The 25,760-nt window shown below is 42.8% G+C and overlaps 1 protein-coding gene across 1 annotated transcript in view; it reads right to left on the bottom strand.

The window, feature by feature from the left end:
* Positions 1-13,924: 13,924 nt before the first annotated feature.
* The window catches only part of LOC115777080 (serine/threonine-protein kinase SMG1-like), a gene marked incomplete at its 5' end in the record, with an annotated part of 28,446 nt that continues 16,610 nt past the window's right edge, over positions 13,925-25,760 (bottom strand). Inside the window, 8 exon segments of the mRNA XM_030724900.1 lie at positions 13,925-15,380; positions 15,537-15,643; positions 16,909-17,085; positions 17,252-17,352; positions 17,436-17,647; positions 17,861-18,088; positions 19,677-19,856; positions 19,942-20,094. Coding sequence (XP_030580760.1) covers positions 15,303-15,380; positions 15,537-15,643; positions 16,909-17,085; positions 17,252-17,352; positions 17,436-17,647; positions 17,861-18,088; positions 19,677-19,856; positions 19,942-20,094 — 1,236 coding nt within the window.

The following is a 25,760-nucleotide window of genomic DNA, read 5'->3' as shown; positions in this document are numbered from 1 at the left end:
CCAAGACTCAGAGATAACTATCACATCAGCACCGGCTGAATTTGTCCAGATTTGAACCATATCCAATTTCAGAAGCAAGCTACATGCATATTGCAACATCTATCAGTACGGCCTTCCTCCTTTGCTTGACCACCACTACTATGTCTGGTTGGTTAACCATCACAAGTTTGTCTGTCTGTATCTGGAAGTCCAACTGGACCCCAGCACAGTCATTCTCAACACCCTTTGGGGCATCTTGCAACCTGCAATATATATCTATATATAATGGTGTATTTTGTAAAGCATAATGAAGCAATCAAAAGACAGAATTCTCTTTCTGAAGAGACCTTAACTTTTCTTAAAATACAGTTCTTTTTCAGTTAAACTAATGGCACTGTATGACAATAGCCTTGAAATTTAATTATCTTACCAACAGTGTGTCAAGAATATTATTTTTACTTTTTCCTCATAAATAGATAAGCAGTTCGGAATCAGACCTGTATGAGTAATATATCTCTTGGCCTCTAGAAGGCGCCCAAATATCAACTGAACAAAAGAGGTGGAATTTAAAAAACGAAGATGTGCTTTATGATGAACTGAGCATTTCTTCTTCACTCACATCTTTTCACTCTCTGTGTTTATACCCCACTCTGCATTTAATCATTAGTTATTATTAATCTCTGAGTCTCTTCTACAGTGTGTCTTTTGTCCTTTCTCCTTCTCCTAACCCCCAACCAGTCATCAACCAGGAAAAACAAGGTAATACATGGATGTTCTGACATCTGAATGAATTTTTTGTATATTACTCATACAGGTCTGAACTGCATATGTACTGTAAAAATGGGCAGGTAGAAATAGAAAAAATAATATTAGTTAAGGTCTCCACTTGTTTCCAAAAGAGCATTCTGCCTTTTGTTTGCTTTATTATGCTTTGAAAAAAGCATCAATGTAACATGCATAGTAGGATTAGTACATGAGTAAAGACTATGACAAGGACTGCTACAGAATAAATAAAGTCAGCCAAATCAAGCAGTCACTGCAGCAAAGTGAATCTATGATGAATGAGTGTGGTCAGCACTTTGTCTTCTCTGACTGGGTGAATGGAGTTTAAATTAAGTGGATGAGAAAACCAAGGGGAGGGCCATACAGAGGAGTTCAAAATGCCACCGGGTGGCTTAACATATGGTGGGGTTTTGATGACTTTTATGATGTTCTGACTTATTAAATGGTGATTTTTATATAATTTCTTCACCAGAGGAGTTGGAAATGTGGATTGCCATACAGGAGTTAGAGCTGAAAAATTCTGCCTGTTCCATTTTTCGCTCTGAAACCATGGGTGGTTTTTATTGAGATAATTTAAAGAATTTAGTGTGCTGCCTTGTCTCTGCTGATAGAAGTAAATGGAGCTCACCCAGCAGTGTGTCTTTCTCTCATCTATATGACATCAATCAGTCGAATAAGCCAATATTTGTTCAATTACACTTTGGTGTTTAAATGAATGGATATCCTATATTGATTTTCACAATCCACAGCAAAAATAATGAATTACACACACGCGTGTCTGCTTGTACCAAATAGAAGCAGTAGTATCAAAAACATTAATTCAGTCATTACAAGACCCCAGATGACTCTGGTTTGTAAAAACCTGCCTAGAAACAGCAGTTAAGCCACGTATTGAAACTGGGGTGAACTGCACCAAACCTCACTTACCCACAGTAAGTGGCCACGTGACGTGAATGTTTTGAACCATCTGCACTTTGAAATATCAGTATGAAGCGCCCCATCCCTCCCTTCCCTTCCCTCCTATTCCTGCAAACCATGACAGAGAGCTGTGACTACCATTTGGTTAAAACTATGAAAACATAAGCAAAAAATAAAATAGTGTAAATATCGAGGCCAGTGAGGAAGCCTATTTAGACTTATGAGAATGAGGGGGAAGGGTTTCCTTTTGCTGACAGTTGGCTAGTCTGTCAGGAAAGAGATTCGAAAATAAGGTAAGAAATTCTGCATTGTGTGTCCTTGTGCATTAATGAATTATACAAGAAAAAGCTTTAAAATAGTGCAACTGCTTCTCAGGTTATTTCATTGTATGATGTGATTCAACTAAAGAGTTTAGGATTGTTTCAGTTCAGAAATCCCTCATTAAAATGAAAAATGAACACATGGTTCAGTGGTAAAGCATCAAAGTGCACTTGTCTCCCAAGAATAAAGTTTTATGCTAAGTAAATGAACCTTTCTGTCCTGGGAGTACTCTCTTCAACAGTGACAGTTCCCTCATTCGACCCTATGAGTCACTGTGTGGTTTGGTAAGTTTGAAAAATGATGTGCATTCAAAGCTATAGTCTTTAAATAACCACATCTCAACTCAAGAGAAAATGTATGGGAGACACCACCAACATCAAAACATTAAAAAAGGGAATATCCTTTACGAGTATGAAGTTCCAATCCTGCATTAGAGTCCAAGAGACATGGTTTATTAGTTTAAGTTATATAAACTGTATCCTAGCTGCTAGAAAATGTCACAGTGTTTTGCAGGTGTGTAGGTAGCTGAGACCAAGAGACTGTAGGTGAAGATGGGTGTGGTCGCATCCATCACTGTCATTTCTGATTGAATTATTCAAATATTTTTCTAGCGTGATAAACATTTTGTTGAATGATCCCTTGTGCTTTCACGGGTTATTTTCAAGAACAGAAGTTACATGCTAATTTAGCAGAACACACACCAGTCATTTATTTCCAGGACTCTACTGATTAAAGACCGACGGCACTGAGAACACACAACCTTCACACAGACGGAAAGAGGCTTACAGTGTTTGTTACTAATATCTAACAGCTGAAACAGGCATTTATTTCAGGTAAGCACAAACAACAAGACATTTGCTCTACAAAACAAGCAACAACCCCCCCCCCAAAAAACAAACAAACCGCGTAGCTGCAGATGTTTTTGTGTATTAAATGTAATGCAGTTATTTGTTCAAAACTTTAAAGTTTTTGCTGCCAGTAAAATGATTTTATTACTTTGAATAGGCCCTTCATTTGGAAGCTTAGGATCATCCAGTGTGCAGTGTGTGTGTGTGTGTGTGTGTGTGCACCTAGACACATACATGCAGCCTGGCTCTCTACACTGTACTTCACCCATCTCTATTGGAATAGATAGTGGTTTTGAGAAAGTGGTTTGAATGTAGAAAAAAAAGGCCTATCACACACTTGCTCTGTTCAAAACACAGATGTACAGCACTTGTGCAGCTGAAATCATGCAATGTGACATGTTTGATGTGTCAAACTCTGCTCCCCATGCGCCACTGTCAAAACATTGCAGTGACACTTGGGAAGATTTGGGCTCTTTTAAACGTGTCTACAGAAACACTGATGATTGGCAAGATATAGAGAATGCATCCATATTCTATTGCTCACAATAGCGCCTTGAGGCGACTGTTTGTTGTGATTTGGCACTATATAAATAAAATTGAATTGAATTGAATTGGGTATTCATAAAAAATAATTTCTCTTGTGCACACAGAAAAAACTGTTCAGTTGACACCACTCTCTACAACGGCACGTTGATTGTTGTCAGAGGATGAAGCTGCAGATATTCCAGCCCTACAGGAAGTCCCAATCAGACCAGGAGCGACATGTTTAGCCGCATGTTCTCCTTGAATCGCTGGCTGTCTGAGTGGTGTCCAAAAAACAACGTGGGCTTCATAGATAACTGGCAAAGTTTCTGGGGAAAACCTGGTCTTGTTAGGAGAGACCGCATCCATCCCACTTTGGATGGAGCAGCTCTCATTTCTAGAAATCTTGCCAAATTTATTAACCCTCCTAAAACCTGACTACCCAGGGCTGAGACCAGGAAGCAGAGTTGCAGTCTTACACGCCTCTCTGCAGCTTCTCTCCTCCTGCCATCCCCCCATAAAAATTCAAAAACAATAAATAATACAGCTTCATCAACTGCACCAAAGAATAAAACAATTAAATGTGGATTGTTAAACATTAGGTCTCTCTCTTCCAAGTCCCTATTAGTAAATGATTTAATAATTGATCAACGTATTGATTTATTCTGCCTTACAGAAACCTGGTTACAGCAGGATGAATATGTTAGTTTAAATGAATCAACACCCCCGAGTCACAGTAACTGTCAGAATGCTCGAAGCACAGGTCGAGGAGGAGGAGTAGCTGCAATCTTCAATTCCAGCTTATTAATTAATCAAAGACCCAGACAAAGTTTTCATTCTTTTGAAAGCCTGACTCGTAGTCTTGTCCATCCTAATTGGGAAAATCAAAAACCTGTTTTATTTGTTATTATCTATCGTCCACCTGGTCCCTACTCAGAGTTTCTGTCTGATTTCTCAGACTTTTTATCTGATTTAGTGCTCAGTTCAGATAAAATCATTATAGTGGGTGATTTTAACATCCATGTAGATCCATCAAGATTTAGAGTGCATCATAGCACACTTTTTCTTGGACTTACAAAATACAAGACTTCCATTACATAACTTTCCGACTGTCTTTAAACCACTTTGAGAAGTTTTTTTTTTCATCCCGACATTTTTATAATTCTCCTGCTTCTGTTTTCTGTTTTGTGCCCTGGAGAGCTTTCCTTTTTCTTCTCCATCTTTAGCTACCCGTCATCAGATGATAGCACAATTCAAATGAAAACAGTCACAATCAAGTGCGTTCTTGAAAGCACGCAATGGAGCACCTTTTGTGAGTGTGCTTGTGTGTGCGCGCATGGGGAGGGGGCAACAGGAGGAGGGGAGGTGAAGGAGCACAGGGGTGCCTAATCAGCGCCGTGCCTCTGTTATTGATCATAGTGTGATGAATAGCAGGGCCTCTGGCACAGCAGAGGACGTAATGAGGAGTAATTGAACTCACCTGGGGAGGAGGAGATAAAAGGGAACAGGTGTAGAGATGCGGGGGTGCTTCCTTGTTTCTGTGTTTTGCTGGGCACCAGGTGGGAGGGTGCCGTTCGCAGCGACCAGCGTTGCCGGCGGTGAAGACAGTTAGAAAGGAGAGGCTAGTTGCCTCTTTTAGGTAGTTAGGGATTGGGGATTTAGATGTGCCCTTCCAGCCTTACATTGTGGCTGGGTTAGATTGAAGTGTGTTTAAGTCATTTGGAGTGAAGCCACACCTGTCCATTGAAATCACAGTGCAGCTGGAGTTCCTTCATTTTGAAAAAATACAGAAAATGCGACTAGATAAATAATTTCCCCACATCAGATAAATTCCCCACATCGCTTTAGCGCCCCCCCCTTTGCATTGCATATAGTGCATACCCACTTTTTTGCACCACTGGTCATAGTGCACAGAGGTCACCAACTTTCTGCAGAGTCAATTGCTACAGACCTCCAACCTTCATGTGACCTTCAGATCAAGAACAGGGAGAGCTTCATTAATGGGTTTCCATGGCAGCTGCATCAAGCCGTCCATCACCAAGCTCAATGCAAAGCGTTGATGCAGTGGTGTAAAGCACGCCGCCACTGGACTCTAGAGCAGTGGAGACGTGTTCTCTGGAGGGATGAATCACACTTCTCCATCTGCCAATCTGAGGGAGGAGTCTGGGTTTGGTGGTTGCCAGGTGAACGGTACCTGTCTAACTGCATTGTGTAAAGTTTGGTGGAGGGGGGGTTATGGTGTGGGGGTGTTTTGGGCTCGGCCCCTTAGTTCCAGTGAAAGGAACTCTTAATGCTTCCAAATACCAAGACATTTGGGACAATTTGATGCTCCAACTCTGTGGAACAGTTTGGGGATGGCCCCTTCCTGTTCCAACATGACTGCACACCAGTGCACAAAGCAGCTCCATAAAGACATGGATGAGCCAGTTTGATGTGGAAGAACTTGACTGGCCTGCACAGAGTCCTGACCTCAGCCTGATAGAACACCTCTTGGATGGATTAGAGTGGAGACTGTGAGCCAGGCCTTCTCTCCAACATCAGTGTCTGACCTCACAGATGTGCTTCTGGAAGAATGGTCAGAAATTCCCATAAACACTCCTAAACCTGTGGAAAGACTTCCCAGAAGAGCTGAAGCTGTTACAGTTGCAAAGGGTGGGCCCACATCATATTAAACCCTCTGGATTAAGAATGGATGTTACTCAGGTTCATGTGTGTGAAGGCAGACGAATGAATACTTTTGGTGATATAATGTACACTGCTCAAAAAAATAAAGGGAACACTTAAACAACACAATAAAACTCCAAGTAAATCAAACTTCTGTGAAATCAAACTGTCCACTTAGGAAGCAACACTGATTGACAATTTCACATGCTGTTGTGTAAATGGAATAAACAGGTGGAAATTATTGCAATTAGCAAGACGCACTCAATAAAGGAGTGGTTCTGCAGGTGGGGACCACAGACCACTTCTCAGTACCTATGCTTTCTGGCTGATGTTTGGGTCACTTTTGAATTTTGGTGGTGCTTTCACACTCGTGGTAGCATGAGACGGACTCTACAACCCACACACGTGGCTCAGGTAGTGCAGCTCATCCAGGATGGCACATCAATGAGAGCTGTGGCAAGAAGGTTTGCTGTGTCTGTCAGTGTAGTGTCCAGAGGCTGGAGGTGCTACCAGGAGACGGGCCAGTACACCAGGAGATGTGGAGGAGGCCGTAGGAGGGCAACAACCCAGCAGCAGGACCGCTGCCTCTGCCTTTGCGCAAGGAGGAACAGGAGGAGCACTGCCAGAGCCCTGCAAAATGACCTCCAGCAGGCCACAAATGTGCATGTGTCTGCACAAACGGTTAGAAACTGACTCCATGAGGATGGTATGAGGGCCCGGGATCCACAGATGGGGGTTGTGCTCACAGCTCAACACCGTGCAGGACGCTTGGCATTTGCCAGAGAACACCAGGATTGGCAAATTCGCCACTGGCGCCCTGTGTTCTTCACAGATGAAAGCAGGTTCACACTGAGCACATGTGACAGAGTCTGGAGACGCCGTGGAGAGCGATCTGCTGCCTGCAACATCCTTCAGCATGACTGGTTTGGCAGTAGGTCAGTAATGGGTGGCGCTGTCACTTGGTGTTGGCTCTCACTGCGGTATTGTATCACTTCCTGTTCCTGTTTCGGAGCACAGTGTTTTGCTGTCTGTTAGCTGTTATATCTGTATAACTAGATTTATCTGGATAATAACATATTTTAGTGTAATCTTCACCTACTTTAAATAGCATACTCTTTGCTGAATTACCTGTATTCACATTACTCACTTTATTTGTTTTTAGAAATTCGCTAGCTTAGCTTAGCTAGTAGCTTAGCCCTTAGCCGACTCACTACCAGCATGGCTTCTTCTCCTGTCTCTCCTGCACTTTCCTGCTCTGGGTGTCACATGTTTAGTTACTCCTCGGCCTCCTTTAGCAGTAACGGTACTTGTAATAAATGTAGTCTGTTTGTAGCTCTGGAGGCCAGGCTTTCTGAACTGGAGACTCGGCTCCGCACCCTGGAAATCCTACATCTAGCCAGGCCCCTGTAGCGGGTGCGGACCATGGTAGCTTAGCCGCCGTTAGCTCCCCCCCAGCAGATCCCGAGCAGCAGGGAAAACAGGCCAGCTGGGTGACGGTGAGGAGGAAGCGTAGTCCTAAGCAGAAGCCCCGGGTACACCACCAACCTGTTCACGTCTCTAACCGTTTTTCTCCACTCGGCGACACACCCGCCGAGGAACAAACTCTGGTTATTGGTGACTCTGTTTTGAGAAACGTGAAGCTAGAGACACCGGCGACCATAGTCAAATGTCTTCCAGGGGCCAGAGCAGGCGACATTGATGGAAATTTGAAACTGCTGGCTAAGGCTAATCGTAGATTTGGTAAGATCGTTATTCACGTCGGCAGTAATGACACCCGGTTACGCCAATCGGAGGTCACTAAAATTAATATTGACTCGGTGTGTAACTTTGCAAAAACGATGTCGGACTCTGTAGTTTTCTCTGGGCCCCTCCCCAATCAGACCAGGAGCGACATGTTTAGCCGCATGTTCTCCTTGAATCGCTGGCTGTCTGAGTGGTGTCCAAAAAATGACGTGGGCTTCATAGATAATTGGCAAAGTTTCTGGGGAAAACCTGGTCTTGTTAGGAGAGACGGCATCCATCCCACTTTGGATGGAGCAGCTCTCATTTCTAGAAATCTGGCCAAATTTATTAACCCTCCTAAAAACTGACTACCCAGGGTTGAGACCAGGAAGCAGAGTTGCAGTCTTACACGCCTCTCTGCAGCTTCTCTCCTCCTGCCATCCCCACAAAACCCCATCCCCCTAGAGTCGGTGCTGCTCCCAGACCACCAAACACCAAAGCTAAAATCAGCAAAAAGCTATTTAAGCATAAAAATTCAAAAACAATAAATAATACAGCTTCATCAACTGCACCAAAGAATAAAACAATTAAATGTGGATTATTAAACATTAGGTCTCTCTCTTCCAAGTCCCTATTAGTAAATGATTTAATAATTGATCAACGTATTGATTTATTCTGCCTTACAGAAACCTGGTTACAGCAGGATGAATATGTTAGTTTAAATGAATCAACACCCCCGAGTCACAGTAACTGTCAGAATGCTCGAAGCACAGGTCGAGGAGGAGGATTAGCTGCAATCTTCAATTCCAGCTTATTAATTAATCAGAGACCCAGACAAAGTTTTCATTCTTTTGAAAGCCTGACTCTTAGTCTTGTCCATCCTAATTGGGAAAATCAAAAACCTGTTTTATTTGTTATTATCTATCGTCCACCTGGTCCCTACTCAGAGATTCTGTCTGATTTCTCAGACTTTTTATCTGATTTAGTGCTCAGTTCAGATAAAATAATTATAGTGGGTGATTTTAACATCCATGTAGATGCTGAGAATGACAGCCTCAACACTGCATTTAATCTATTGTTAGATTCAATTGGCTTCTCTCAAAATGTAAAGGAACCCACCCACCACTTTAATCATACTCTGGATCTTGTCCTAACATATGGCATAGAAACTGAAGACTTAACAGTATTCCCTGAAAGCCCCCTCCTGTCTGATCATTTCTTAGTAACATTTACATTTACTTTAATGGATTACACAGCAGTGGGGAATAAGTTTTATTACAGTAGAAGTCTTTCTGAAAGTGCTGTAACTAAGTTTAAGGACCTAATTCCTTCATTATTATGCTCTTCAGTGCCAACACAGTGCAGAGCAGCTACCTAAACTCTGCTCCCAGTGAGGTCGATTATCTCGTCAATAGTTTTACATCCTCACTGCGTATAACTTTGGATACTGTGGCTCCTCTGAAAAGGAAAGCTTCAAATCAGAAGTGCCTGACTCCTTGGTATAATTCACAAACGCACAGCTTAAAGCAGATAACCCGAAAGCTGGAGAGGGAATGGCGTCTCACTAAATTAGAAGATGCTCATTTAGCCTGGAAAAAGAGTTTGTTGCTCTATAAAAAAGCCCTCCGTAAAGCTAGGACATCTTACTATTCATCATTAATTGAAGAAAATAAGAACAACCCCAGGTTTCTTTTCAGCACTGTAGCCAGGCTGACAAAGAGTCAGAGCTCTGTAGAGCCGAGTATTCCTTTCACTTTAACTAGTAGTGACTTCATGGATTTCTTTACAAATAAAATTTTAGACATTAGAGAAAAAATTATTCATAACCATCTCAAAGATTATTCTTCATGTTCGGCTGCTTTCAGCACTGCTGGTATTTGTTTAGACTCTTTTGCTCCAGTTGATCTTTCAGAGTTAACTTCAATAGTTACTTCCTCCAAACCAGCAACATGTTTATTAGATCCCATTCCTACTAGACTGTTCAAAGAAGTCTTTCCAATTATTGATGCTTCAATCTTAAAAATGATCAATCAGTCTTTATTAGTTGGCTATGTACCACAGACCTTCAAGGTGGCTGTAATTAAACCTCTGCTTAAAAAGCCATCACTGACCCAGCTGTCTTAGCTAATTATAGGCCAATCTCCAACCTTCCTTTTCTCTCAAAGACTCTTGAAAGAGTAGTTGTAAAACAGCTAACTGATCATCTGCAGAGGAACGGTTTATTTGAAGAGTTTCAGTCAGGTTTCAGAATTCATCACAGTACAGAAACAGCATTAGTGAAGGTTACAAATGATCTTCTTAGCGCCTCTGACAGTGGACTCATCTGTGTTCTTGTCCTGTTGGACCTCAGTGCAGCTTTTGATACTGTTGACCATAACATTTTATTACAAAGATTAGAGCTTGCTATAGGTATTAAAGGTACTGCACTGCAGTGGTTTGAATCATATTTATCTCATAGACTCCAATTTGTTCATGTAAATGGGGAGTCTTCTTCACACACTAAGGTTAATTATGGAGTTCCACAGGGTTCTGTGCTAGGACCAATTTTATTTACATTATACATGCTTCCCTTAGGCAGTATTATTAGAAAGCACTGCATCAATTTTCATTGTTATGCAGATGATACTCAGCTTTACCTATCAATGAAGCCAGATGACACACATCAATTAGTTAAACTGCAGGAATGTCTTAAAGATATTAAGGCCTGGATGACCTCTAATTTCCTGCTTCTAAATTCAGATCAAACTGAAGTTCTTGTACTCGGCCCCACAAATCTTAGAAACATGGTGTCTAACCAGATACTTACTCTGGATGGCATTACTTTGGCCTCCAGTAACACTGTGAGAAATCTTGGAGTCATTTTTGACCAGGATATGTCCTTCAATGCACATATTAAACAAATATGTAGGACCGCTTTTTTGCATTTGCGCAATATTTCTAAAATTAGAAACATCCTTTCTCAGAGTGATGCTGAAAAGCTCATTCATGCATTTATTACTTCTAGGCTGGATTATTGTAATTCATTATTATCAGGCTGTCCTAAAAGCTCCCTGAAAAGCCTTCAGCTGATCCAAAATGCTGCAGCTAGAGTACTGACAGGGACTAGAAAGAGAGAGCAGATTTCTCCCATATTGGCTTCTCTTCATTGGCTCCCTGTTAAATCTAGAATAGAATTTAAAATTCTTCTCCTCACCTACAAGGTCTTGAATAATCAGGCACCATCTTATCTCAAAGACCTCATAGTACCATATCACCCCAACAGAGCACTTCGCTCTCAGACTGCTGGCTTACTTGTGGTTCCTAGGATACTTAAGAGTAGAATGGGAGGCAGAGCCTTCAGCTTTCAGGCGCCTCTTCTGTGGAACCAGCTTCCAGCTTGGATTCAGGAGACAGACACCCTCTCTATTTTTAAGATTAGGCTTAAAACTTTCCTTTATGATCAAGCTTATAGTTAGGGCTGGATCAGGTGACCCTGAACCATCCCTTAGTTATGCTGCTATAGGCCTAGTCTGCTGGGGGGTTCACATAATGCACTGTTTCTCATTCACCTTATTTACTTTGTTTATACTCCACTCTGCATTTAATCATTAATTGATATTAATCTCTGGCTCTCTTCCACAGCATGTCTTTCTCTCCCCTCAGCCCAACCGGTCGCGGCAGATGACCCCCCCTCCCTGAGCCTGGTTCTGCTGGAGGTTTCTTCCTGTTAAAGGGAGTTTTTCCTTTCCACTGTCGCCAAGTGCTGCTCATAGGGGGTCGTTTTGACTGTTGGGTTTTCTCTGTATTATTGTAGGGTCTTTACCCACAATACAAAGCGCCTTGAGGGGACAGTTTGTTGTGATTTGGCGCTATATAAATAAAATTGAATTGAATTGAATTGAATTGAATTGGTGTGGGGTGGCATTTCTTTGGAGGGCCGCACAGCCCTCCATGTGCTCGCCAGAGGTAGCATGACTGCCATTAGGTACCGAGATGAGATCCTCAGACTCCTTGTGAGACCATATGCTGGTGCGGTCTGCCCTGGGTTCCTCCTAATGCAGGACAATGCTAGACCTAATGTGGCTGGAGTGTGTCAGCAGTTCCTGCAAGATGAAGGCATTGAAGCTATGGACTGGCCCGCCCGTTCCCCAGACCTGAATCCGATTGAGCACATCTGGGACATCATGTCTCGCTCCATCCACCAACATCACGTTGCACCACAGACAGCTTTTTGGGGTGGCTGTAGCTCAGTAGATAGAGCGAGTCACCTACTGATCGGAAGGTCAGCGGTTCGAATCCTGGCTACTCCAGGCTACATGCCAATGTATCCTTGGGCAAGATACTTAACCCCAAGTTGCTCTCCGACCGTTCTGTCGGAGTATGAATGTGTGTGAATGTTAGTTAATTAAAAAGCACTTACTTTAGAAAAAAAAATGGAAGTGCTTGTATGAATGGGAGCGCATGGGTGAATGCAAACAGGTTGTATAAGCGCTTTGAGTGCTCATACTGAGTAGAAAAGGGCTATATAAGAACTAGTCCATTTACCATTACTGTCCAGGAGTTGGCGGATGCTTTAGTCTAGGTCTGGGAGGAGATCCCTCAGGAGACCATCCACCACCTCATCAGGAGCATGCCCAGGTGTTGCAGGGAGGTCATACAGGCACGTGGAGGCCACACACAATACTGAGCCTCATTTTGACTTGTTTTAAGGACATTACATCAAAGTTGGATCAGCCTGTAGTGTGTTTTTCCACTTTAATTTTGTGTGTGACTCCAAATCCAGGCCTCCATTGGTTAATAAATTTGATTTACATTGATTTTTGTGTGATTTTGTTGTCAGCACCAGGGTTATAATAGTTTTGGATTTTACATTATAGTTTAGTTTTAGTTAGTTTTTACTTTTTTTTCTCTAATTCAGTTAGTTTTAATTAGTTTTCAGAGTGGTTTTGCTCGTTTTTATTAGTTTTTATTTTTGGTTTCATGCTTAGTTTCAGTTAGTTTCAGTATTAGTTTTAGTATTTTCATACCTGATCAGGTGCAAGATTCAAGGTGCAAAAGTGACTATTGTGTAATGAAAACTTGACAAAAGATACAGTTTAAAGAAATATATTCAACAACCAGCTGTTCACAAGACATGCTAAATGTGTGTAATATTAAGGACACACATGAACATCAGCAGGGAGAAACAAAGAAAAACATGAACTCCCAAACTCAATAAATTCTACAATAAACTCCACAATAAACTTCAGCATCAGTGCAGCAGATTAATAACGCCTACATGTGGTGTTAAACAAAAACAAACTCTTTGAAGGAGTCAAAGCTCAAATCCAGCTGCATCCTGATGTTCTCACCGCCTGAAGCTGCTTCTGTTTTGGAGCTAGCTTGGTTAGATGCTCGCTAATTAAACCTGCAGGGTCTTTGCGGCCTCTGTACACAAGCTACAGAAGTTGCCGACCTCATGTCCGCATTTATGCTTGTGTAGCTGGATTGTGTGTGTTATTACCTTGTGGTCGTGTGCAGGTGTTTGTACTCAAAGAACCTCCATACGGGACTCTGCCGCTTTCTCGGCAGACCGCAGCAATTACTCGGCGGACCAGCGCGGTGAGCGCCCGCACATGCGCACTCACACAGTTGTCCTGTGGCGCTCCCAGCTTAAACTCCGAGAGCGGAAACAATGATTTCATATCAATCCACAAGGCTTAAAATGAAAGTCAGTTTATCGATAATTTCAGTTAGTTTTAGTTAGTTTTGTAAACTCACAATTCAGTTTTAATTAGTTATCGTTTTTTCCTTTTAATTATAGTTTTTATTTATTTCAGTTAACGACAATGTTTTTTCAATTTCAGTTTTCGTTATTTCGTTCGTTTTCGTTAACTATAATAACCCTGGTCAGCACATTCAACTTTGTACAGAACAAAGTATTCAATGAGAATATTTCATTCGTTCAGATCTAGGTTATTTGAGTGTTCCCTTTATTTTGAGCAGTGTATGTATATACATAACACAAGAAAAAAAAATGCCATAAAGGACTATTTTCTTAGGAATCTATTGCAGTGTGATATTTATTAATTCTCTTATTAAACTGACAGCATTTTGAGATTATAAAGTTAAAGGGCACAGTTGGCCAAAGAGCGCAAAGTGGAAGTTAACAAAAATGCAAAAAAAAAAAAAACTAACCAGAGCGGATGAACAGTATCTTCTGGATTTTTTATTTCTTAAGGACATCAAGTTCAAAGAGCTGACACAGGACCTGAGAAATCATCTGGACCTTCAGCTGATCCATCTACTGTTCACTGCAGCCAGATCCAAGTACAATCTGACATTTGTCTTCTACCAAATGTATCTGTGTGCTGAGGCAGGTCACTTTGGGTTTCTCCCTCTGGTTGAAGACGTGCTCATTTCTCTACTGGTTTCCACTGGATGAGCCTGGTATCCATTTTTCATGTTAAATAAAACATGACACTTCTTTCTTCCATGTTTATTTGGCATCCAACAAAATCCAATAAAAGCTTTAAGAATTAACATATTTCACCATCACCAAAAACAAAATTCCTCCCAATAAAAAGGTAAAAGTAGAAGGTCCAAAATCATAAAAAGCAAGCATTACAGCTTGTGGTGTCAGTATATGATGCAAGCAGTTTGAGACAGGCAAGCTGAAAAAAAGGCAGAAATCTAATCCTACTGATAGAACAAAGCACAACACACTGAAGAGCCACACTGAGAAAACAAACAGAGGGTTCCCCTCACCGAGCCCACTTCACTCTCAGGTGAGCATCCAAACTATTCCACGACAGGAGGTTTCACTTCTATCCACAAAATCAGAAAAAAGACCTAAGAAAACAGTTCTACACAATCTTTTATTCTGTTAAATTTGACAGCACTTTAGAGTCAACTTCCCCCCAAATAACCAAATTAAAGTTTGATTATTGTTTTCCACTTTCTTTTCTGGTAGATCTAAATTCAGTCTTTGAGCCTCTTTCACTCAGTCCTCCCTCACAGTGTTACTCACTGTCTGCTCAGAATCATAATGCCATTGAGGAAAAGATTAGAGAAAAACATGTGTAAGCACACCATCCACTGAGCTTCAGCCACAGTAAAGTCCCAGCCAGTGTGTCAGCTGTGTGCTTTGAAGGGAAACAGCTCACCCCTTGCTTCATCTTGCCCTCAGGTGGACTCTGACAGGCACAAAATGATGCAGTGATGTTTACGGGTACAACTTGATAGTCAGCTATGCAGGTGAGGGTGAGGTGGCTTTTGCCTTCCTTCCCCCCTTCCTCTCCTGGTGCCACCTTGCCCACTCAGACCCCAAAAAGGAAGGCCGTTCTGCAGGCCCACTAAGCGCTGTGTTAGCCCAATCGCCCATTGTTGGGGGAGTGTGGTTGCAGCAATGCTACGAGGTTGCTGCCCCAGTTTGGGTACCCAGGGGTGTGGGAGGGTGGACTAAGCATCCACTTCCCATATTCTTCCCCTAGTGTGGCCTGGTGCTGCTGTTTCGACACCCCAGTCCCGCTGGACTCTGGTGGATCTCCAAGCCTTCGCTGGACCAGACATGAAGCAGCAAAGCGTTCACACCCATGCAGTCCAGCCCTCATACAGCTGGGCCAGGTTATCCATGTTGGTAGCCTCCTTGATAACAAAGTCCACCTGCAACAAAACCGTGTGTTATCACTTCTGACTGTTTCTTTTTTAATACATGGTACAGCATATAAAGAGGTCAGAGGACACCTTCCTAATAGCCAGCAATTTAAGACTGTGAAAATGATTACTAAAAACTGCATGTGACAGGATAGTCAGTGTTACCTGCTCTGTGACACTCATCCTCCTGTTGGGATCGATGTCTCTGCCCTCCAGCTTGGCTTTCACTCTCTTCCACACACTGACTGCATATGAGTTCCTCTCTTGGACTGCTGAAATACAGCAAAGTGCTCGTTCACATGAGGGCAGCTGGATTTCAAGTCCTCGCTCTAACACTACCATCTGCTCAGGGTTCTAGTCTAACTACTGAAACCTTATCTCACTGGGGTCAGTTATGACCTGGGTTAAAGTTGGTATGTTTTCATACAATACTGATAGCTTGACTTTGGGCAGCTGCTGAACAAGAGTACTGAGATGATACCAGTGTTAAATTATCAGCTGTATCCCTCACTCTGAGGACGTGTTGTTACTGCAGATCAGTGTTAACTTCGTTAATGAAATATTTTCATCATAGTTTTCGTCGACGACCCTTTTTTTCATGACGATAATGAGACGATAACTAAATAAAAACTACTTAAAAGGATAAAAACGATAACGAAATTAATTGACACTTTTGTCAATGAATGAAAACGAGACGAAAATACTTGGCTGGGACGACATCCAATCAGAACTTTTTATTTTGTGAAAGTTAGGAAAACATCCAATCAAACGCACAGTTGCACAAATTTGCTCTAAGACCAAACTAGCCTGTGATTGGTCGTTCTTTCCGATAGAACTAAGTTATGTAAACAATGAGAAGAGCCAATGTATGGACACATTTGTCCTTTGACGTTGTGACAAACAAAACCATGTGTAAACCATGTGGGGCGACTATCTTGGGTAAAAACACGACAAATCTTAAACAGCATCTGCAAACCAGTCACCCAGATCTCCATGCAAAGGTCAGCATTTTAATGTCATGCAGGGTAAAGTGTTTTTCCCAGTTTGTGTTTAGAGAAAATCTCCACACCGCGGTGGATTAGCCTTTATAATCTTAGTCCTGAACACTGCCCTGTACCTTTCAGAGCGTCCTGCTGTAAAACGCTCGGATTATCTCAGTAAGGTGGTGTTAATGATCAGGTGTGTGGGAAGCAGGTGAAACACTAATGTTATTAATAATATTCCATAACTTTGAATAAATGTTTAATTTTGTGTAAGTGTGTATAATGACTAATTCAAGGGAACTGAAGAAAAAGCATTTACATTTTACACTCTTTATATTTTAGTCGACTAAATCGACTGTAGATTTAGTCAACTGTATTCTTACCATAATTCGTCGACTAAAACTAGACTAAAACTAAAACTATTCAAATGACTAAATTATGACTAAAACTAAATCAAAATTTGCTGTCAAAAGTAACACAGGTTCAGATGCATTAAACAGCTGTTAGTTATAGGAGGGGAGACCAAAGATTGTGATGAGAGTGAAGAAGAGTACCTCGTCCTGTTTTGGGGTCTCGTACAGCCCTCTTGGGGCTGGGGTTGAGACCTTTGCTGTTCATTAGCAGAGTACTGGGTGGGGTATCGGTCGGAGTTCCCAGATTGCGTGGGAGAGCCTTGCGTGCATTCTGGGACATTGAGTCTGGCTGGGTTTTCAACCCACTGCATCTAACAGCTGAATCAAAAACAACATGGTATAAGAGACACCATTCAGCAGTCCGTGTATCACACCTACGCCATGTGAGCTGTGAGGAACTGACATCACTACAAACAGCTGCTTGCACACAGATTTATAAAAGCTGCTTTGAAAGGAGGTCTTCACGGCTTAGATGTCACCATACCTGCTGCAAAGGTCGACTGTGCTGCAGAAACAGGACTGGAGCATTCAGTGTCTCTGTCTGTCACCAGTGGGGAGGCAAAGCCCACCAGGCCATTATAGACACTGTTGTAAGAAATGGATATGCAGATTAATAACGAGATTTATACAGGAAATGAAGCGTGTATCCATGGAGTTAATGTGAGTACCTCTGGCTCTGAGAGTGCAGTTCCTTCAGGGTAGCAGGAATTTCTTCCAGTAGCTCCAGCTGCTCCTGGCTGAGATGCTGTCCGCTTGCCTGGACAACAGTGAACAAAACTAACTGGATATTATCTTGCCAGGCTTTGTACTCCAGCAGGAAGTGACGCACACTGCCCTCATATGCCACCTCTTCACCATCTGCCAGTGCTGCCTCCTCATCCTGTATGACAGAATTAAGATCACTGACTGCAGTTCACAGCATAAAAAGCAGCATCATACTACAGCAAACACCAGGCTACAAGTGACACCGAACAGAACTCGTTACTTCTTGCTCACTCGTTACACTTACTGCACTTACTCATATTCACACAGATAATAGTGGGGAAAAACCCCAAATTTAAAATCAGCTGTGCACGATGGGCCTCAGGTGTACCTTGGCCATGGCCCTCAGCAGGTGCTTGACGTCGGCCAGTTGGCGGTTGTGATTAGACAGAATCGTTTTAATAGAGTCCACAAGCAGCTGCAGAGTTTCTCCACAGGTTTCCAGCTGCTGCTCCCGTTCCTCCTGATTCCTCTGCTCTATGCTGAGCTCTTCCTCCAGCTGCCTCTGGGCACAGCTCAGCCAGTCAGGACTGCCTATAGGCAAGTCCGGCACTGGACTCTATAGTAATGAAAAGAATAAAGGCACCCTATTAAGTTTGTCACAGCCTCAGACTACAAGCTAACAGATATGCTATAAAGGGGCTGACAGAAAAATATTTCATGTTTAAAGGAAACAAAAACATTTGGGCTGGCACAACTTCAAAAACAGAAATGCAAAATGGACTCTAAGCATTATATCCCAAAAGTGACTTTACGGCCTCCACCAAGGAGGTTATGTTGGGTGTGTGTGTGTGTGTGTGTGTTAACAGTCCATTAAAATCTGTCTTACATCCACCACCAGCATCCTCAGGGTCAACTTCATGATTTATTGATCCAAAATTAGCAAAAAGCCTTTTAAGTTAGAAATTATGATTCTTCTACATGTGCTGATGTCAACATATAAAAGAACCATCTAAAGATTCAAAATATCACATTTGACCTCCGACCTCATTTATACTTGTGTTTTATCTTTAATGAAAGTACTGTCAAGAGAATGAATGAGCTGCCTGGTTAGTTAGAAATATACTGCAGTATAATATTTAATAAATCCAAATTCCAAACCAGTACCTATGATCCACGACCTGCTCCTACATAATGTTTGTGTAATCATGCTGCCCTGATCACTACAAACTGCTTAAAGAAAACTAAATGAATTTAAACAGAACTGTTCCTCAGGAGGAAGCACTGCCCACACAGTGAGCACAAACCTCCAGCTGCTCTCAGAGCGCTTCTTCAGATTTTTATTCATATGCAGGATTTCTGTGGGTTACTTATTTTGAAGCTTTTCTAAGATCGCTTTAAGTCAATCATAAATGATCATTTCATGTCAAAGGTCCACTCAGTATGTCCTAGCTGGTTTTAAATTGTTAATGTTTAGCCGGCACCTGTAAAGTCCAAAGTATAAAAACTATGAGAAAACCACCCCTCGACTCCCTCGCTCTGCAACCTCAGTAAATATTTGCAGATGAGGGTTTGGGCTCCATTGATAATCTAAGGTTTTACTCAATTGATCATGAAATCCATTTTCTAACTTGTTAACTCTAAGAGTCAGGATGATTATCTATGATGATGCTCATTGGCTAACACACAATGTTCGCCAATGAGCATGTGTGTCCTCGGTTCTCACACAACACCCCCCTTCCCCCGCATTGATATTGTATTGATAACTCTATAAACAACAACAACAACAACAATCATTAATGAGACTATCCTCCTGCCATTACTGTAAATGTAAAATAAATGTAGAAGTTGGTAATATTACAGCCCCATTTCATAATAGAAAACCCTAAACTTTTACCCAAATCCTTTCAGTCACCCCTGGATTATTAAAGATATCATATATTCCATCAAAATATGTTTTCAATATTAACAATACTCATCTAATCACAATTTTGAGCATGCTGTAAGAGACTGATATTCCATATTATCTTTAACATCACTATAATCATGAGGCAACCAAGTTGTTTACATGTGAGCAATATTGCTGAGCAGTAGGTATGGCTTTATTATTGGTCAACGATGAGTCAGTCGGTACAGAAAACAATGCTACACCAGGAAAACAGTTCATCAGCCTTTTGACATGCTGCATGGTCAGAGGTCAAACCCACCAGTCTGTGCAGGAGTTGGAGCTCCAGTGGAGACACTGTGCTGCTAAACTGGGCAGCATATGAGCAAGTCTGCTGGCAGCGCTTTAGCAGTTCAAAGAGTGCTGCATCCATGCTGAGAGCCTCAGGAGATCGGGTCCGAAGGCCCTCGAAGTTGAGGATAGTGGAGCATAGGAAGGTGACCTGGAAAATCATAATAAGAAAATGGGCATTTTCCTCAAAACTGGCTATCACTGATGACAGGAGATAGACATAGCAGCAGTTTTACTTGGCTGGTGCGCTGGTTGTCTCTGGCCACCATGGCACGTCTCTCTCTGATGGTCATCTCAAAGTCCTGCAGGACAGGTGCCAGTGCTGGGTTGGCTCCACCGGCCCACTTCAAACGCTGCTCAATGCTAGCTTCCAGTGAAGCCAGCTTCTCCTGAAGTCACCGGCCGACAGAAATCACAGGACAGGAAAATTTGTTATTTGGAATTTTTATACAAATCACAATTAGTTTTACCTCATTGCAATCACAATCTCTTTGGCAAGACAGGGCAGATTTGTTAAACACAAGATCACAACAATCAAATGTATACACACCACCACCACCACCAGGCTAATCAACACTACAGAGTCACCAATATTATTAGAAATATACAGAAAAAAATCAAGCTGAAGAAAGTCCTGCTGAGCTCGGTCAGCTTGTGGGGCTGATGGGTACTGGAGAGCCAAGCAGAATGTGGCCATAGAATAAGACTTGATGCCTGATGGACTGGCAAGCCATCGGGCTTCTTAGGAGGGGAAAGCATTTTCCTGCCCCAGCTCTATACAGTGAGGATGGACTGCTGCTGACCTGAACTGAGGACACAGCCAGGCAGTGGAAACAATACTTTGAGGATCTCTTCCATCCCACTGACACACCTTCCATGGAAGTAGAGCCAGAGGATTAGGGGGATGGCTTTGTTAAAGTGAAATCAGCTGGCACGTGGATAGTACTTTTCTAGTCTTACTGACTATAGTGCAGTACAACTGCAGCAAGAATGTGGTCAGCACTGCCAGCTAGGGGTGTGCGATATTGACAAAAAATAACATCGATATTTTCTGTAATTTTCTCGATAACGATAATAAATGATATTTTGCATTATTTAAAAATGTGTTCATACAAGAAGTGCAAGCTGGTAAAATATAAGACTTACATCAGTGTTTTTGAGACATTAACTTATTTTTATTTTATTTAACCTTTATTTAACCAGGAAAAACACATTGAGATTAAAATCTCTTTTTCAAGAGTGTCCTGGGAACAACAAATTTAACTAGAAAAACTTCGGCGAGTTTTTCAAAAGCAATTGCTTGACAAAATGAAAATCAAAAAAGAGACTGTCCAGGGGGATTCCCCCTACATTATAGCAAAATAAATCACAGAAACTACACATCCTCATCTGATCATCCGAGGTGAGCTCCGATAACGTCGCTGGGTTATGACGCAGTGATTGTAACATACCTACTTTAACTTAAAGGAGATTAACATCAATCTTCATTCCGCTAGTCGTGGTTTGTCTTGGACGGCCGTTTCCCGAAACGTTTCATATTCCTCATACTCGCTGATGATGGAACAGGTTAGTTGTCGAGCTGTCTGCTTTCTTACAAAGTCTGCAAACTGCAAACCACCTCCTCGCCTAGGAATTAAGGCGGTAGACTGCGAGGCTGGCGATGTCTGAATTTCCTCCCCTGGCGCAGTGTGTTCACTTATTTCCAGCTTTAGGTGTGTTGTTCAGGAAGCTATGCTAGCGCACAGTACGGGCGCTCTCAATGTGCATGCGCAGCAGCTTGTACTAAAGCATAAAGTAGTGAAAGCGTGGAGCCGAGGCGTTTGATTGTTGTTGTTTTTTTCCCCCTTATTAGCATACTCAATAATGTCAGCTCGCACATCGTTAACACTGTCGTGTTCTTAATTTGAACAAATAACCATAGACCTCCGTGTGCTGACGATCACGTCCTTTATTACATGAAACCCCCAAACAAAACACACCCCGCCCCCTGCTGACTTCCCACAAGTCACCTGGCCTTCCGGGATCACATTCAAGATCCCAAATGTTTAACATTAATTATTCATGAACACCACATCTCCCCTTTTAACAAATAAGAAACACATTTTCTCTAACACATGAGAAACATTTTCTCTACTTCCTTACATTCACCCACTAGGGACACAAATATAACATAACTCTGAAATGTCCAACCTTGTACCCTTTTTGTTAATTAAGTCCAACATAACTCAAATCTTTTATTTTCCTTTTCTTTTTTTTTCTCTCTTTTTTTTTTTACAGATCTAGTTTAGTAGGCTTCCTCACTATTCTCCCTGATCTTGTCCTCACACCATCAGCTTTCGCAGGAGTAGCAGATGATGAAACAGCTGATGAAGGCTGCTCTGCAGACACTCCTGTCAACCCCTTTTCCACAGTCTTATCTTGCAAAGTTGAATGTAAGGGAATCAAGTGCTTGCGATTTCGCCTCACTGATCCCTGGGGCAAACCCACTGTGTAGGATCGTGGTGTGCCATAATTTTTGATCACAGTTCCTGGTGTTTTTGCATCTGTGATCCAAACTTGTTCTCCTGGAGATAGGTTACTCAACGGTCTGGCACGATGACGCCTGTTGAAGTTAGCAATGTCCATCATCCTCTTTTTGCCTTCTTTTTGAGCCAAGCTGTCGCCGTCTGGCAGAACAGGAACCAAAGTAGAGGGAAGTGCCGGCAGCGTTGTGCGCAACCGTCGGCCCATTAAGAGCTCAGCAGGGCTATATCCGTTCTGCAGCGGTGTAGCTCTATAAGCAAGAAGAGCTAAATAAGGGTCTGCCGCTTTCTTTAACAGGTTTTTCACAGTTTGTACTGAGCGCATCCGCTTCCCCATTACTTTGTGGAAATCTTGGGCTGCTGGTGATGTGTTCAAACCCATATGAGGCAGCAAAAGACTCAAAAACTCGCCCAGAATACTGTGGTCCATTATCTGACATTAGAACCTCTGGATACCATGTCGGGCAAAAATTGACTTAAGATGAACTATGATCTCACTCGTTTTTGTCCCCTTTAGGAGGGCTATCTCCACATATCTAGAAAAATAGTCCACAACAAGAAGGTAACTTTTCCCTCCCAACTCAAAAAGATCTGTGCCTATTTTTTGCCATGGGCGGGCTGGGTGCTGGGAAGGTATGAGTGGTTCACTGTGATTGTCTCTTTCCTGTATACAAGTTCTACATTTTAACACCATTTCGCTTATTTGCTGACTGAGTCCAGGCCACCACACTGACTGGCGAGCACGGGCTCTGCACTTAACAACTCCTTGATGTCCCTCATGAAGCTTTTCTAACACATCGTTGCGCATCGCTGAAGGGATAACTAGCCGTGAGCCTTTTAGCAACAAGCCATCTTTCACAGTCAGAGCGGCACGTTCTGGCCAGTAATGTTTCAGCAGCGGTTCCTGTTTTTCCAGATTTGGCCATCCTTGTGTGCACCTCTGCATGACACGAGCACAAATGTTATCACGCTGTAACTCTCCTTTAAGTGTGTCCAGGTATGAGGAACTAACCGGCAGATGTGCAACGATATTGTCCACATAGATGTCTGTGTCTTCCATTAGTTCTTTATCAGAATGTGACATCTGTCTCTTAACAGGTGAACGGGACAATGTGTCTGCTGTCCAGAGTGATTTACCTGGGGCGTACTGTATCTCGTACGAGTAGCGCATGAGTCTCATCCTGAAACGCTGGATCCTTGGTGGGAGAAGATCCAAAGCTTGTCCTCCAGCAGGGAAATGAGGGGCTTGTGATCTGTTTCTAAGCAGAAGTGTTTTCCTATGAGGAAATCTCGAAAACGCTCACATGCCCAAGTAAGGGCTAAAGCCTCTTTTTCCACCTGTGCATAGCGTTGCTCCGTTGGAGAAAGTGACCGCGAAGCATACGCAACCGGTCTCCAGCCTTCCTCCCACCGCTGGAGAAGAACCCCCCCCAGTCCATATGATGAAGCATCTGCAGAAACTTTAGTGTCTCTGTTCGGGTCATACATGGCCAGTACTGGGGGTGAGGTCAGTGCCTCTTTTAAAGTTTTGAATGCTTTGTCCTGGTCTGTGCCCCAGTACCAGCTGTTCCTTTTCGACAACAGCTCACGCAGGGCCTTGTCCTTTTCAGCCAAGTGGGGAATGAACTTGCCCACTTGGTTCACCATACCCAGAAAGCTCCTCAGTTCTGCCACATTACTTGGTTCTGTCATGTCGGTAATTGACTCAGTTTTTTTTTGGATCAGGGCTGATGCCTGAATCTGTGATGATATGGCCCAAGAAGGAAACTTTCCTCTGTGAGAGATCACACTTTTCTACATTCAGCGTCAAACCTGCTTTTTCCAGCCGTTTCAGCGTAGCATGTAGACGGGCATCATGTTCCTCCTGGTTGCAGCCCCACACCAGCAGATCATCAATGTGGCAAATCACTCCCTCCAGTCCTTCTATAACCTCCGCCATCGTGCGCTGGAAGTGCTCAGGTGCAGAACTGATGCCGAAGGGAAGGCGATTAAAGTGAAATCGCCCAAACGGTGTTATGAATGTTGTGAGCTGGGCTGAGTCCTTTGCTAAGGGAATTTGCCAAAACCCCATATTGGCATCCAGTTAACTGAACAGTTTTGCTCCCACCAGCATTCCCAGACTTTGATCAACTGATGGCAGTACGTACTTTTCTCTGCAAACGTACTTGTTCAGTCCTGTGAAGTCCACACACAGTCTCAGCCTGGGACTGTTTGTTTTTGGGACTACCACCAGGCCGGCACACCAATCTGTAGGTTCCTCCACCCGGCTAATGACGCCCAGCTCCTCCATTCTGTGAAGTTCCTCTTTTACCTTTCCTACCAAAGGCAGGGGAATTCTCCTGGGGGCTTTGAGTGAGTATGGCACCGCCTCAGGTTTGAGTTTGATGAGGTATGTGTGTTGCACCTCACCTAGTCCATTGCAGAGTCTGGGATATACCGTTTTTAGAGTGTCCATTGATATAGAGTTCACGCGCACCAGAAGGCCAAGAGCTGTGATGGCAGGCAATCCAAGCAGCGGTGTAGTGAGGTTTTTGACAACGTAGACCTTCTCCATTGTACGCTTGTCTCCATAAATAAGCTGTAGTTTCGTGTAACCTGCAACCACCAGTGGCGTCCGGCCAGGGCCTAACAGGGGTTTTACAGGTTTGTGAAGAACAGGCTTTGCAATGCTTGGGAACAGTCTATTCCAATCTGTTTGAGCCATGGCTGTGACATCCGCACCTGTATCAAGCTTAAATTTTAGTGTGGTGACATTTATTTGTATGTCCGCTGTCCATGCCTGATTTTCTGTGGTCACAGCGCCAAGGAAGAAACTTTCCTCCTCTTCCCCCTCTTCGACGCTTTGCACTTTTTGCTGTGCCTGCACGCGCGTTGGTAATGTCCTTTCTTTCCACAGAAATGACATTTTGCATCCTTAGCAGGACATTCGTGTTTAGGGTGAGGGGAGCCTCCACACCTGAAGCACTTTGTACTCGATGTGCTTCTGCTTTTACTGTCGACCTGTGGATGTGTTTTAGCACATTTATCTTGGAACTTGTTGTATTTGATTTTCTCAAACTGTTGTCTGCTCTTAACAACTCTGTCAACAGAGCTGACACTTGACTGCGTTGCACTGGCTTCACCTCTCAGAGCACTTTGTTGCCTTTTAATCTCTTCTGATTGTCTTGCCATGTTTACAGCTTTCTCCAAGTCCAAATTTTTCTCCATTTGCATACGCTCTGACAGTCTGATGTCTGCTAAGCCCACTACAATTCTGTCCCTAATTAATTCGTCATGGAGCGGTCCGTAACTGCAGTGCTCCGCTAATGCATGCAGGGCTGTAACGAACGCATCCACTGTTTCATTTGGCTCCTGTTTGCGCATGTTAAATCTTGCGCGTTCGTAAACAACATTTTTCTTCACTACAAAAAAATTTTGGAAGCCTTCTTTCACTTTATCGTACTGGCGCTGGTCTGCGTCGTTTAGCTTTAGTCCTCTCAGGACATCATCTGCTTCGTCTCCCATACAGTATATCAGGGTGTTTACCTGGTTCT

Source organism: Archocentrus centrarchus, unplaced genomic scaffold (genome assembly GCF_007364275.1).
Source record: "Archocentrus centrarchus isolate MPI-CPG fArcCen1 unplaced genomic scaffold, fArcCen1 scaffold_43_ctg1, whole genome shotgun sequence".
Classification (NCBI taxonomy): Eukaryota; Metazoa; Chordata; class Actinopteri; order Cichliformes; family Cichlidae; genus Archocentrus; species Archocentrus centrarchus.
This window is presented reverse-complemented; position numbering and strand designations above follow the sequence as displayed.